The sequence below is a fragment of the Myxine glutinosa genome, chromosome 8 (genome assembly GCF_964187855.1).
Source record: "Myxine glutinosa chromosome 8, kmMyxGlut1.1, whole genome shotgun sequence".
Lineage (NCBI taxonomy): Eukaryota > Metazoa > Chordata > Myxini > Myxiniformes > Myxinidae > Myxine > Myxine glutinosa.
In genome coordinates this window covers 106,459,597-106,474,920 of record NC_136268.1, presented here as the reverse complement: position 1 = coordinate 106,474,920, position 15,324 = coordinate 106,459,597, and the positions used below count along the sequence as shown (strand labels likewise).

General features: G+C 45.8%; 1 protein-coding gene across 6 annotated transcripts in view; it reads left to right on the top strand.

Moving 5' to 3' along the window:
• LOC137432822 (aromatic-L-amino-acid decarboxylase) overlaps nucleotides 1–15,324 on the top strand; it is a 63,141-nt gene that overhangs the window by 13,396 nt on the left and 34,421 nt on the right. For all 6 annotated transcript variants that reach the window (XM_078783651.1, XM_078783653.1, XM_078783652.1 and 3 more), the window contains 3 exons: nucleotides 7,933–8,052; nucleotides 8,164–8,298; nucleotides 8,424–8,567. In XM_078783651.1, the coding sequence (XP_078639777.1) occupies nucleotides 7,933–8,052; nucleotides 8,164–8,298; nucleotides 8,424–8,567 (399 nt within the window). The remainder of the gene's footprint in view (nucleotides 1–7,932; nucleotides 8,053–8,163; nucleotides 8,299–8,423; nucleotides 8,568–15,324) is intronic.

The following is a 15,324-nucleotide window of genomic DNA, read 5'->3' as shown; positions in this document are numbered from 1 at the left end:
CTCGTGGCCACGCGAAGCGGATACGGTAGAGCAAGCCAAACCCCACGCCGCTTGCAAGGCGCGTTAGGCCCCAACGTGCGACCCGCACGCGTCTGTTTGGACGGTGCCGCGAACAATGCCAGACGCGGGGTCGATGCACGGCCCCACGTCAACTTGACGTCTCCACTGGGCAGGTACACGTCCCGGTAATTCCTCTCGCCAGACAGGCTTCGGAACGCCGCTTTTCCACGCAGCGCAAGGTCGATCCCACCTTTTGTCGGAGCGGGGCGAGGAAGAATACTACTCGTTCCTTTTCTTCCTCGTGTCTTTTTCTCTTCCGTTTCCGGTCACTTCCGTTTCCGGCCACTTGTTCAGAAGGGCTCCTGACCCTCCAATCACAACAACCCTTAATATACTACACACGGATAAGCAAAGACCTGAATGGTAATTCACATACATTCACATAAATATGTAACACTCCCCCCCTTCAAGAAAGAAAGTTTGAACCCAGCGAAAACTTTCTTTGCCGGCCAATTTGGAGAAACAAACCAGATAACTCAACCCCCCCACATTATCAGTTCCCCCCGGGCACAGTTATCACTTAACAATAAAGCAACCCACATTTCACCACACCCCCTCCAGATTATTCCCTCTGGACTAAGCACCAGCAACGACATTGTCCCTGCCAAATCAAACTCCCTCTCATGACCCTCTGACTTTGACCGTCAGTTTCTTGTGAATGAAGGTTAAGGGGTTGATCAAAGATCCAAAGTTAGGCAACTCGATAGCACTTTTTCCGGGAGGCCAAGCCGAGTATTCACTACATGGATGCCTTTAGGAACGCGGAGTTCACGGTTAGTCCGTGCAGGAAAGTTCTCTACATGGGCGCCTTGAGGAACGTGGAGTTCACGGTTAGTCCGTGCATGAAAGTTCACAACATGGACGCCTTTAGGAACGGCGTTCACGGTTAATTCGTGTAGGAATCTTGGCTCGGCGGCTCCGCCGCCTTCAGTGCTTCAACTTCTCAGAACTTCCCTAATAATTATGGTGGGACCACTTGTCCCTGTAGTCCCATGAATAGCGGTCTCCTTCTCGGCCACTACTTTGACAATCCTTCCTTCGGGAGCTGCTGTAACTCAGGGAGCCTCCATAATAATATTGATTGCGGCCACCACCAAAACTACCGCCCAGTTGTCCTCTCCTGTAGACCTCTCGACGCCTACGAAATGCCTTCCCTACTGTTATGGTCCGACCCTCCAAATCCTTGCCATTCCAATTCTTCTCTGCCTCTCTGGCGTCTTTTGTGCTGGCAAACGTGACAAAGCCGAACCCTTTTGACTGTTGCGTTTCCCAGTCTCTTACCAACCGCACTTCCACCAGCGGCCCATATCTGTTGAAGACAGAGGTCAGAACTTCTTCCTCTGTTTTGAAGTTCAGTCCCCCTACAAATAACTTGGCACTTTTGTTGCCATCCCGAGCTGGTGTGGTGTTATTTTCCCTGCTGGGCTCTTTACCAACCCTCAGGTTACCATAAACTTGACCCCCGGCCAAATCATTCCCGATAACCACAGATACACCCTCTACAGGAAGCGTGGCTTGTAAGCCGACGGTGACCGGTCCTGACACCAAATCGGACTTCAAATGGATGACATGAAGGGGAGCACTAACACCGCCCCCGATCCCCTGTAAACGAACCCTATCCCCCGTTGCCGTCTCCTCGGACCATGGCAAAATGCCTTCAAGCATTAAAGATTGATGGGCCCCTGTGTCCCTCAATATCCTAACCGGTCTCCGGTTAGTCGAGGCTCCATCCAGTGACACAAACCCCTCTGAAATAAATGGTTGGTAACCCTTTTGATGGCGATTTCTCACAATGGCCATTGCGTTTGGAGTCGTAGTAGTCGGACTCCGCTCTGGGTCTTCGCTTTTCATGCGGTAACAACTGGACATCAAGTGTCCAGGTTTCTTGCAAAAAGCGCAAGTAGGCCCGGAGGAAAAACTCGTGGTCTGCCTCGGGCCCCCTGAAAAATAAGTTTGTCTTGGGCCCGCAGCCCTCTGACTTCGAACAGGTGGGGTATCCGCGTTGTCCCCATAATCCTCTCGAGGCCGCCGCCATGTATTGTCGTTCTCCGCACCTGCTGTTCCCCACCTCCCCTGCGGAGATCTAGGCGAGGAGTTAGGTTCGTGGACCCCTATTCGGTGGGTTAAGGCATAATCATCTGCCATGGTGGCTGCGTCCCACAACTTTGGTACCTTCTTTTCCTGCAGGTACACTTTGATGTCCTCGTGGACACACTGCTGGAATTCCTCCACCAGGATCAAGTCCCGCAATGTTTCGAAGTCTTTCCCGACTCCTTTTGACTCACACCACCGATCAAACATGTTTTCTTTCACTCTGGCAAACTCCACATGGGTCTCACTCTCCCTCTTCCTGGCATTCCTGAATTTTTGCCTGTAAGCTTCCGGAACCAACTCATACGCTTTGAGGATGTGCGTCTTCAGTACCTCATAATCTGCACATTGGTCCATTGGTAGCGCCGAATAAATTTCCTGAGCTTTCCCCACCAGCACACTTTGCACGAGTATGGTCCAGGCCTCCTCCGGCCAGTTTAATTGTCGAGCCACTTTCTCAAAGTGTGGAAAAAATTTTGCAACTTCTTTTTCACTGAACGGTGGAACCAGCCTCACATGTCTGCCCACATCCCAGGTTTTCTGGTTAGGTGTCGATCCCGTCAGCAAGGGTGGTGCCTCTCCCCGTTCTCTCATTAACTCCAGCTCCTTGAATTAGATTTCTTGCTGAAGCTCCATGTCACGTTCCTTTAATTCCCTTTCCGCTTTTCTCTCCTCTGCTTCGAGTTCCCTTGCAGCTCTCCTCTCCTCTGCTTCTGCTTTCCTTTCCTCTGTTTTCATCCTTTCCTGGAGTCCTCGTTCCACTCTCCTTTCCTCTGCTCTTTCCTTTTCTGCTTTCCTTTCTTCTTCTGCTCTTTCCTTTTCTGCTTTCCTTTCTGCTTCTGCTCTTTCCTTTTCTGCTTTCCTTTCTTCTTCTTTTAACCTTTCCTGGAGTTCTCTTTCCACTCTCCTTTCCTCTGCTTGTTTCTCTTCTCTCCTCTCTTCTGCTTTCCTTTCTTCTTCTTTGATCCGTTCCTGGCTCCGTAATTGCAACTCCAGTTTCCGGAGCTCAACGTCTTCTGGTTCTTCGGGTAGCCACTCCCAGGCTAACTCGTCCCATGTTCCTAATCCCACCATAGATTGTATCACCGTGGCCTGCAACTCTGCCTTCCTCAAATTAGTTCGGACCTCCAAGTTAAAATGTTTGGCCAATTTCAAGAGGTCCGACTTTAGCAACGCTCGGAACTGTGCCTCACTCGGGGTTACCCCAAAGTTCTGTGCCACAAACGCCATGGTGCCTATCGTTAACACCTGTTAACCTTCACCCAAGACGTTACCCCAATTTCTCAAATTTTTTTTTTTACCAATTAATAATTAATTAATAAATTTTAATTAATAAAAATTATTATTTTATTATTTTATACAATTTTAAATCCCGGACGCAGACCCAATTGCGAAACCGCAAATCGTAATTTGGACGAGCCCCCAATTCTGTTACGTGGTCCCCTCGGTGAATACCTGGTCTCGGTGACCCCCGGACCGTGAGAGGAACTCCGCCAGCAAGCTGTATTATATAGGCGCTTTCGCCACGCAATCCATATGAATTTCACCCAGGAGACAACTGATGTTCAAGGATATCTTTCCAATGGTAATGATACCATACAATTTCAATGACACAACCACGGAGATTTTCCCCGAGCAAACAACAATACACAACCATCAACAATATTTCAATGACACAACCACGGAGATTTTCCCCGAGCAATCAACAATACACTACCATCAACAATTCCCCAGCCACAATCAATTCCCTATGAGTAAGATGGCCATCTTAAACATGTGTGTCCCGGTGAGTACTCACGACACCCTTTTGGTCTCGGTCCCGCACAATGTCTCTGGGCCCCTCCTGACCAAGATGATGGTCGCCGTCGCCGCACTCGGGCGGTTGAACGAACCCCGGGTGGACGTGTTTCCACCGGGCAGGTATCGTACCAGGCACCGTGGCTGCAGCCCCTCGTGGCCACGCGAAGCGGATACGGTAGAGCAAGCCAAACCCCACGCCGCTTGCAAGGCGCGTTAGGCCCCAACGTGCGACCCGCACGCGTCTGTTTGGATGGTGCCGCGAACAATGCCAGACGCGGGGTCGATGCACGGCCCCACGTCAACTTGACGTCTCCACCGGGCAGGTACACGTCCCGGTAATTCCTCTCGCCAGACAGGCTTCGGAACGCCGCTTTTCCACGCAGCGCAAGGTCGATCCCACCTTTTGTCGGAGCGGGGCGAGGAAGAATACTACTCGTCCCTTTTCTTCCTCGTGTCTTTTTCTCTTCCGTTTCCGGTCACTTCCGTTTCCGGCCACTTGTTCAGAAGGGCTCCTGACCCTCCAATCACAACAACCCTTAATATACTACACACGGATAAGCAAAGACCTGAATGGTAATTCACATACATTCACATAAATATGTAACACTTGACACACAGGATGGGGTTCCACAAACCTAACTTCCCGCCTAGAGTTATCCAGGGGAGTTATGGTAAGTCAGGGGCGGAGAACAAATATTCATGGAGGTGGCCTAGAGATGACTTTGGGGACAAATCTGATGCCGTGACTTTTAGGGATCAGAAGACTACAGTTTCAAGACAGACTTATTTTCCGGGGGGGCCCGAGGCAGACCACGAGTTTTTCCTCCGGACATACTTGCGCTTTTTGCAAGAAATCTGGGCATTTGATGTCCCAATGTTACGCCCTGAAAAGGAAAAATCAGGAGCGGAGTCAAACTAGTGCAACTCCGAATGCATTGGCAAATGCGAGAAATCGTCCTTGGAGGACAGTGCCTTGTGAAGGTTCCCATGCCAAAGTTACGGCATCACAGAACGACTTTGTTCAAGAGGGTTACAAACCTTTTATTTCAGAGGGTTTTGTGTCACTGGATGGAGTCTTGACTAACCAGAGACCTGTTAGGGTATTGAGGGACACAGGAGCACATCATTCTTTGATGCTTGAGGGCATTTTGCCATTGTCAGAAAAGACGGCAACTGGTGTTAGTGTTCTTTTACAGGGGGTTGGTGGCTATGTTAAAGCTCCACTTCATGTCATCCATTTGAAGTCTGATTTGGTGTCAGGACTGATCACCGTAGGTTTACAAGCCACTCTTCCTGTAAAGGGAATCTCCTTTGTTACCGGGAATGATTTGGCCGGTGGTCGAGTTTCTGGTAATCCGATGTTTGTTGAAAAGCCTAGTATGGAAAATAACACCGCACAGTGAGAGCAGGAGATTCCGGGTATCTTTCCATCCTGTGCCGCGACTCGTGCTATGGGTAGGAAGCGCTCTGAAGAGAAGGAGAAGGTACTGACGTCACGCTTTGCACAGGCACTTCTTGTCGAGTACCCTGAAACTAAGTGTCAGCACACACAAGTCATGGATGGAGGCAATGTTGGCAAGCTCTTTGTCGGTGGACTGAACTTTGACACAAGTGCAGATGTTCTGGACTCTATCTTTGGCAAATATGGACCACTCTTGGAAGTGCTGCTGATAAAAGACAGGGAGACGTAAAAGTCGAGAGGGTTTGGCTTTGTCACGTTTGAAAACACAAAGGACGCCAAAGATGCAGAAAAGGATTTGAATGGCAAGGATTTGGATGGTCGTACCATAACAGTAGAGAAGGCAGGCCATGGGTGTTGAGGGGGCTACAGAGGAGGAAAATGTAGCGGTAGTTTCAGGGGTGGCTATGGCTCCCGGGGTGGGAGTAGTCGTTTTGGTGGCGGCCGCAGTCGTGATTACTCCGGAGGCTCCCAGCAGCAGCAGCGCAGTTTTGGCAACTCTCGACGGGATGACTATTACGGTGGTAGCCGAGCTAGGGACCGCTACTCACGTGACTACAACACCCGACTCTACAACCGTGATTACGATTTTTATGATCAAGAGAAGAGTTGGAAGCACTGAGTGCTCAGGAGCAGCTGAGCCAAGATTCCTACACGGATTAACCCGTGAACTCCACGTTCCTAAATGCGTCCATGTAGTGAATACTTCCAGGCCTCACCACCCAACCACCATGAAACCTGGCTCTCAGCTCGGCCTCCTTCAAAAAGTGCTATAGATTTGCTTTGCTTTGGATTTTTGATCACAACTCCTTAACCTTCATTCAAAAAATGAAAAATAAAAATCAGAGGTTGATGAGATGGAGTTTGGCTTTGCAGGAGTTCAACTTGGAAATTGAGCATGTAAAGGGCAGGGACAATGTCGTGGCTGATGCTTTCTCCAGAGTGAACTAACTTTGGAAATCTCTGTAGGTTGTTTGGAAGTTTTGTTGCTTTATTTTGGGGAATATTAATTATTGTTGCTCACGTGAATTGATAATTTGGGTGTGAATTTTACTTTTGTTTGTTAAAAGAGTTTTTGCCTGCAAAGAAAGTTTTCACTATGTTCAAACTTTCTTTCTTGAGGGGGGGGGGGGGGGGGAAGTGTTACGGATTCGTCACTTCCGTTGTTGTGGTTTTCATCCGCTGTAAACATTTTTGATTCCATGTACTATTATTGTTGTCGTTTAAAGGAAGTAGGGATTACTATTTTCAAAAGGTAAAAAAGTTAATGTTTTAAATGAAATCGGAACCGGACGATGAAGAAGAGGAAGAAGAGAAAGAGAAGGCAGATCGAGTAAGTCGGAGAAGAAGCCTAGCTGCGTCGAGGTCGGAGTGAACAATAGTCACAAGTGAACTTTGGGTTTCCCAGGAAAGGGATTCCTGCGACAGAGTTGTTATCGCTGTGACAGATCAACCTGCGTGTCAGGTTTTGCGGTCGATTCCAAGGAGAATCATCATAGTGCCGTTGCGCCTCGAGAACGGGCCGTCGGCCATTTTGACTCGCGCGCTTTGCGCTTCGCTCAAGGTTTTTCACTTCGCTTCAAACCATTTTCACCGCATTCAGATGTTAATCTGGTGTGTGTGTGTGTGCAACGTGGCTTTTGAGTTGGAAATCTGCGGTTCGCCGAGTGGGAGCCGTGGAACGTCCATACCCGAGGGTGTGATTTCCCAGTCGCCTTTACGCAGCTTTGGCAGCGGGACCATGACTGTCATCCGAACGGGATTCTGGTCTCGATTAGACATCGTTCTGACGATCGCTGGAGCGGATCGACTTTGGCTTGATGCCGGAATAGAGACATTGGGGAATGTTCTTCTTTTCGCTCAGTAGGAGCACAGTGAGTTATATTGTACGAACCTGATGGTACCATCATAGGAAATATATATTGGTTGTACAATTATTGATTACTATTGTTTTTGTGTTGTTATTCCTGTGTGACCTTAATACAATATTTGTTTGTTGGTAACAATTGGTGTGATTTCACCATTGATCTTTGACACAGAATAACACATCTTTCTGCCGTGACTCCTCTCGGGGGTCGGAGGTACACCGTGACCGGGGTTTGGGGAGGAGCACGTAACATTATTACTTTTGTTATTATAAGCGGCCTTGAAAAAACGGCCATCTTAACACGGATATACACCTCAACACACAACCCCTTTAGCCTTACGGTGGGGAAAGGGGAGGGAGGGGAAGCGGGGTGGGGTAAAATCGCTACAAACTCCATTTCACCCTTAGTCTCCCTATCAGGTTTGGTTGAGATTGGATAAGTAACGATCGTATGTATCGTTTTTTAAAATCGCCAGACAGACACCAAATTGCGTATTTTTGTATGATAATGATAATGATCATGTTGATATAATTTGTGGTGAAATGACCATCACAGGTTACGTAACATTAAAAGTGCCGTGACTCATACCAGGCATGGATTTCGTCTTTCATTAGTACGATAGTAGATCTTTGTGCGTCATCGTGTGCCTGGCAGGCTTCATGCCCGGCAGCCACCGAGCTCGAGATCGTAATGCTCGACTGGCTTGGCAAAGCACTTCAACTTCCTGTGGAGTTTCTGTCAGGCAGCGGAGGAGGTGGTGGGGGAGTCATCCAGGCAAGGATTGTAGCGTGAATATTGCAAACAATGTAATCATTTCTAATGTACCTATATGCACCCCACATTTGCAGCAGCAATGTGTCACATCTGAATATCCTTACATTTTAGAGAACAGCGAGTGACGCAACTCTGATGTCAATGCTGTCAGCACGACACAAGACTCTGACAAAACTTGGAAGAGAGCAGCCGAACCAGGTGGATGGGAAACATCTCAGCAAGCTTGTGGCCTACATGTCTGATCAGGTGAGGTCAACACCTCAAGATTTTCAACCCTCATGATATCCATGTACATATTAGCGAAATAATTATTCACAACGGCGTTTGGCAATGTTTTTACATGGATGCTGTTAATCCCGACTTTGTGACAGGCTCATTCATCTGTAGAGCGTGCAGCCATAATCGAAGCGGTGCGTGTGCGGAAGCTTCCATCAGACGAGAAGTTTTCAATGAGAGGCGTGGAGTTAGAGAAAGCGATCAAACAAGACAAGGAGAATGGCTTGATTCCATTCTATGTGAGTGTTTTTTTTTTGAAAATTCCTAATTGTTGGGGTGTTGAGTGATCCTAACAGATGTGACTCAGTCCAAACATTCTGTCACATCACTTGTAGCTTATTGAGGTTGTACACAGGATTAGAGATGAGGGAGCGTACTTGCCATCAAATTGTGTAATCTGAATACGATTCTTGATGCGACGATAAACCGATAAACCATCGGATTGGTGCTTCACAGGCAGCAACATGCGCACCTTCCATCAAATGGACATTCATCTGCAGACACGAGGCAGATAAGTAGTTCAACTGCAGGGACACTGCATCAGCGACACAGCCGTGTCTCGGGAATGATCCAAACAGACTTCCAAAGTTACAATTAAAACCCGGTCCAACGTGCATTTACTTTTCTACAACGACTTGTACTCCACTTCCTTTTTCAAGGGTTCCAATTAGTCCCATTCTCTTGTTTGGTCAGCCTCAATCTTTCATGAACCAGTCGATCAGACCTGAAGTTCGACTGAAGGTTTGTGATTTGGACAATAATTTGTGATTTGTTCAGGGTTCCGGTGACAAGTCGCCTCCTCGTTGTCATTAGACACAGTGAGGTATTTATTGTCCACCAACTAATGTAAATATCACGTTTCTCACACTTTGTGTGGCGGAAAGCTTCAGTACAGAAGATACCTACACTTGTTAGTTGATGGAATGCACAAGATAAATGCACATACAATCCATAAGTAAACAAGTAGAGCTACATTCAAAGTACACTGCCCCATTCCAAATAAATAAATAACATATCCTCCAGCGCACGACATTGCAGGGGCGCCACCAGAGCACAGCACATAGAGAAAGCATTGGGAGTGAGCAATGTACAATAATTGATTAATTGCATAATTTGCATAATAATTAATTTGTTAATCAATTGACTAATAGCACACCTAAACCACCACCACCCACTTCATTCAAATCTAACTTTTTTCAAAATTAATCAATTAATTAATCGAAAAATTAAATAATCAATCGATTACTTGATTAATCAATAAATCAAAAATACCTTTTATAGCCAAATCAATTGGTCACTGTCATGCCCAAATATCAGCTTCCCAGCTCAAAAGAAGAACGAGATATTGCCCACATGAGAAAGAAAATAAATAAGTACTTAATAAATAGATAATAATTAAGGAATTAATCAATTAATGTAAGTAATGAATCAAAAAAAAAATTGATAAATGAAAAAACAAAAAATACAGTTTTTGCCAGAGAGTTTCACTATTTTGCCCAAATTGCAGCTTCCTAGCTCAAATGATGGCTGAGATATTGCGCAGAGAAACAAACAAACAAACAGAGTGAAAACTGAGTACCCATTTTCAGCATGCGTCATCACCAGGCCACCTTCTGTGCCCGGCAATGACGTCATGCAGTGCCTGGAGATGGAATAGAGAGGGGTAGAGTACAAAATGTTAAAATTTTAATTGCACCCTCTGCACATGAAAGGTTAGGAGAAAACGCAGGACTTTGGTGGAAATTATGACTGACAAACAAACTTCTTTTGGGTTGACTTTACCTCAAACAAATAGTACATAGATCAGAGTGACTTTCTGTGCACAAATCGTGCACACACAGTACATAATAGCACAGTCGTTGTCATGACAACACAAGATTGATACAATGCCACTCTATATCTGAAGTGCTATGGAAGTCATGCACAGGTTTATATTGTCCCCTCTGAAGCAGCGGCTAACCCATCGATCCTCTTGGCCAGATACACCGAATCCTGCAAAAGTTTGTGGTCAAGGAGCTTGCTTTCTTAACATGGAAGACTGACCCAACAGAGGGTAACTTTAAATCACTCCGTAAGGTTCACGACAAGCAAGTCCCCATTCTAAGCCAAACCAGCAAATATCCTCTATCTCTTTCAAATCCTCTCTATCTCTTTGCTGATGACTCCACTTTCTGCCGCTCCATACCTCATCCCTCAGATCGGCAGTCCACAGCCTCCTCACTCTCTGCAGACCTGGACAAAATCACAGACTGGGCAAACAAGTGGAACATGTCTTTCAATCCTGACAAAACTCACACTCTTACGATGTCTCTCCGAAAAGACCGACTGGACAACCCTCCCATCTACTTTCTGAACAATCCTCTCCAAGAAGTTCTGTCACTCAAGCTTTTGGGTCTCACTATCTGCAATGATCTTTCCTCGGAAAACCACATTTCCAAGCTGGCCTCCAAAGCCAGTCGCCGACTGGGCATCCTCCATCGTGCGAAGTCCTTCCTTGGCACACCTGAGCTCCTCGCCAAATACAAGGCTTTGATCCGCAGCTCAATGGAATACTGCTCTCCCCTCCGGGGTGCTGCTCCTGCCTCACACCTAGCTCGGCTTCACGTTGTTGAAACCAAAGCTTTCAGAATCATTGGAATCTCTTGCGATGAAGCTAACTCCGAGGGCCTTTCACTCACTCACCGCAGGCAGGTTAGGTTGGTGGTCTTTCTGTCTTCTACCGATTCCTATCCGGCCTAGCTCCCCCAGCTCTGTCTGTGCTCTGTCCCCCAGCTCTGTCTGTGCTCTGTACCCCAAATATTCCTACATGTCGCACAAGATCTGCCAGCAACCCTCTTCTGGTGAAATTGCTAAAATAAAGACTTTCTGCTCACCTTCACTCTTTCATTCCTCTTTACTCCTGGTCAGGTTCACTCTGTTAACAAATATAATTTCGTTCAAAATGTTGGTAGATTAGCAAAACTATACATTTTTGGAATATTCAGAGCATGAGGAATCCAAAAATTAATGTTGACATTTGCGTAGACACCTTTGCGAAAATGACACTCAGGACAGTGATGAAGATAGTCAGGTTCACTATGTTAACAAATACAATTTCTTTCAAAATTTTGGGATTAGCAAACCTGTACATTTTTGGAATCTTCAGAGCATGGAGAATCTGAAAATCAATGTTGGCATTTGCACAGACACCTGCATGGCCGCCATTTTGGATTTTGAAAATGGCCGCCATAAAATACATATTTTGCGCGATCTCGGCTTCTAGTCAACCTCGAGACTTAATTAAATATGCTAATCCTATGTTTTCTGGGTCAAGGAATCCAATAAAGGCCTCAAAATAGTGCTCAGGATTATAGAAAAGCAACAAACAAAGGTAATTGAAAACCATTGTCTTTATATTTGTGATATAACTGTATTACATAATACATGATATTGCAAGTCCTTTGAAGTTACTAGGGCATGCCCGTACTATATATATATCTAAAAGTATATCCCCCCCCCCTCTATTTACATGCAATGGTTTGGTCCAAAGCTAACGGCTTGCGAGTACGGTGACAATCCCCCCCCCTCTATTTACATGAAATGGTTTGGTCCAAAGCTAACGGCTAGCGGAGTTTGGTAAAGAAATCGCCATAGCGTGCACAAATGCGCAGGAAAGCGAAAGAATCGCAAATTAGTTTTAAAACATAGTTTAACGGCAACATAGCGGCAACATAGTTTGCCAACGTGAAATAAATGAATACGCTCTCAAATGTGCCAAAAAAAAAAAAAACGCTACCCGTACGCTCTACCCCGCCCGTACGCCCGTAAACAAAAAAAACAACTCTCTTCGCTTCCGCCCTTCGCTCTGACTGAATTGGGAGAAATAATGCGCATAAGAAATCGAGAAATTATTATTTTCTCCGGAAGAAATCGAATTACGTACCGTAATGGCGCACGCGCTGGGCTCGGCTCGCTGCTCGCTCTCACATCGGCCACGCCTACGCAATAACGCGTTCTGTGATTGGATGCCGGAAGTGCAGTCCTCACTGTCCGGAAGTTCGCAAATCGCAGTTACGATGAATCGCAAATTAGTTTTAATTAGTTTTATAATTAGTTTTAAAACATAGTTTAACGGCAACATAGTTTGCCGACGGGAAATAAATGAATACGCTCTCAAATGTGCCATCCGAGGCAGAGTGTGTTCGCCACGTTCGGCACACGTGATAGCTCGCTGCTCTCTGATTGGTTGAATCGTTTTTTGGACATAGCTCGGTAACTACTTCTGCGATTAATTTAAAACCTTGAAAAGGCACATCCTCGGGTCCCCAGCAATATACCTGGCAAGTTTCAAGTATATCGGACCGGTAGTTGTCGAGAAACAGCGGTCACAGACATACAAACAAACAAACAAACAAACAAACAAACATACACACAGAGATTACTGGAATTATAGATAGATAGGTATGGGTTTATAAAGCAAGAAAGCAGCCTTGTTAGTATCAGATTGAACTATAAGTCCTATACACAGGATCTATGAGGTCTATACCGTTCAGGAATATGCTTTTGCAGATCTTCATCACTGTCCTGAGTGTCATTTTCGCAAAGGTGTCTACGCAAATGTAAACATTAATTTTTGGATTCCTCATGCTCTGAATATTCCAAAAATGTATAGTTTTGCTAATCTACCAAAATTTTGAACGAACAAACATAGTGAACCTGACTATCCCGCCTCTGAAACAAACTCCCTCACTCTCTTCAATCCCACTCCTCCCTCCGGGTCTTTAAAGCAGCTGTTCACCACCATCTCTTGTTTTCCCCCATCCAAAACCTTGATCTCTTCTACCCCCGTTAATTCACCCCAGATCCACTTTTTTGAAATACCAACTTCTTTCCTGGAAGTCCGAGCAGTGTCCATGTGCTTTATACCTCTCCCACCCCCACCCCCCTTCCCATGCCTCCACCCCCCAAACCCTCTCTCTCCCACAGATCTCCCGATGTTCCTGTTTTCTACTGTTGTACTTGTGTGCTTCCCTCTCTCTCCCCATCTTGTCTCCCGCTCCCTTTATTTTATGTTTTATGCGTCCGTTTTTTTTTTTGTGATTAATGTTAGCTCTTACACGAGCCTCGATGTTGTATACAAAAAAAAATAATCCTGCTAATCTCCAAAGCTGTTGTCTCCAACCAATGTCCTTCCTAAAGGTAATGGTGGTTCCTTGGAAAGACAGTCTGAAGTCTCAATATAGTCCTTCACCTTAGACTCTGCTCAAGACAAAACAGAATGTCTCAACTCGGTTTCTGCCTTCATACGTCATTGATCCAATCCATCATGTTCAGTCACCCATACCCTCCTTATTGCCTTGTACCCACTGCCTCCATGACTGTCTTTCACAGCTAAGATGTAGAAATTCTGTCATGCCTCAACAAATATGTGCCCATGTCCTCGGATGCTTTTGCTTTTTCTCTTCCACTCTTATTCTTGTCTCTCGCCCTCTCTTTGCTCTCTCAAACCGCTTCCGCTTTAGCCACATCACATCTGGCTGGAAGTCAACAATAATGACTCGTATTCTTCGGAAAGGTGCAAAAACAGATCACCACAACTACAGGAGAGACACTCCAATTAATACGGCTGATGTCTTATTTTCTCTTTTCAAACAACCTGATTTCTGGCAATCAGTTTGGATTTCCACACGGTCACTCAACTATAGACACACTACTGCTTCGAAGCAATCATGAGATACCGTAGATATTAAAAAAGGTCAATACCTTATTCCTGGATTTCGACAGTCAGGCATCCTGCCCTGCCAACCAACCCCATTGCCTGCAACATGCAAGGCTGCCTTCATAATGGAGCAGCAGGGGCCTGGAAATGGTCATATTTTTCAAGGTATCCAAGCCAGCAATACTACATTTTCTAACGTGGTCCCTACTAATGTCCAATCCTTACTTTATGCGAAAATGCATGATGACTCTCCTCTAATTTCTCTGTCTCTCTAACTCTGACCATCCCCACCTCATCCAGGATGCACAGGTTGTTCCAGTAAACATCTCCTGGTTAAACTCAAAAGTGTATGCATACCTTGCTCCATTATTTTTGTCTGCCATTTGTAGGACTGTTATACTGAGCCTGTTCATTCCCATCTACTCCAGTCACCCAATCCATCTCAACCCTCTTGCTGGTTTCCTTCCCTTCTTTTCACTCACTTCCTTGCTTGAAGCGTCCAATTGCTGGCTTACGGTCAAGACATTGTCTTTTTCACTCTCCTAGCTCTTCCATGAGCTGCAGGTTTCGTATTCTGAAAAAAATGTTTGATTTCCCCTCGATGGTGTTTGATCATTCTACTCCTTCACACCTGTAGTGCTCATGTGGATTGGTGCATCTCCAAAGTCTTTAGTTCTCACAGGTGAGACATTTGCTGATATATATTTGTGCGAATAACCTCTCCAAAAGATCGAGGATACCTGACGCACAGTACCATGGTGTGTACAAATAGCATCAAACCAAAAAGGAGCCAAACTCTTCTTTAGGAATTAACTGAGGATTATTCTCTCATTTACACACACCGAGGCTGCAGCTTTGAGAATGACAGGATGCAGAGCCATCATCGATCGGAGAAACCAGACTCCTTAATTTCCTGGTGGCAGCTCAGCAGGAAAGATGTGATAAGGTAAGGTGGCTGCGTTTAAATGGCACACTTGCAAGCTTCTGTCCCATCACATAGCAACCGCCTCACACACAGCTGCCCCATTGACATCATTGCACAAATCTCAAAGCAAAATTTATTGAGAAGCCTTTTGCAAGAATGGCTGAATTTGTTGTGGCAATAAAGCAATGATCTGGTTGTGACTCATCGCCATTCTAATTAGATTTTACTCTTCGGAAAGAACCATTAAAGTGGCTCTCATCTGGGATAAATTATACTGGAGTGCAGTTTAAAGGGCATGCCTGTTCTTCAATGATACAATTGAAAAACATGCAGTCCCTGAGACCCACAAACCACAGATGTGGAACAAGGAGAC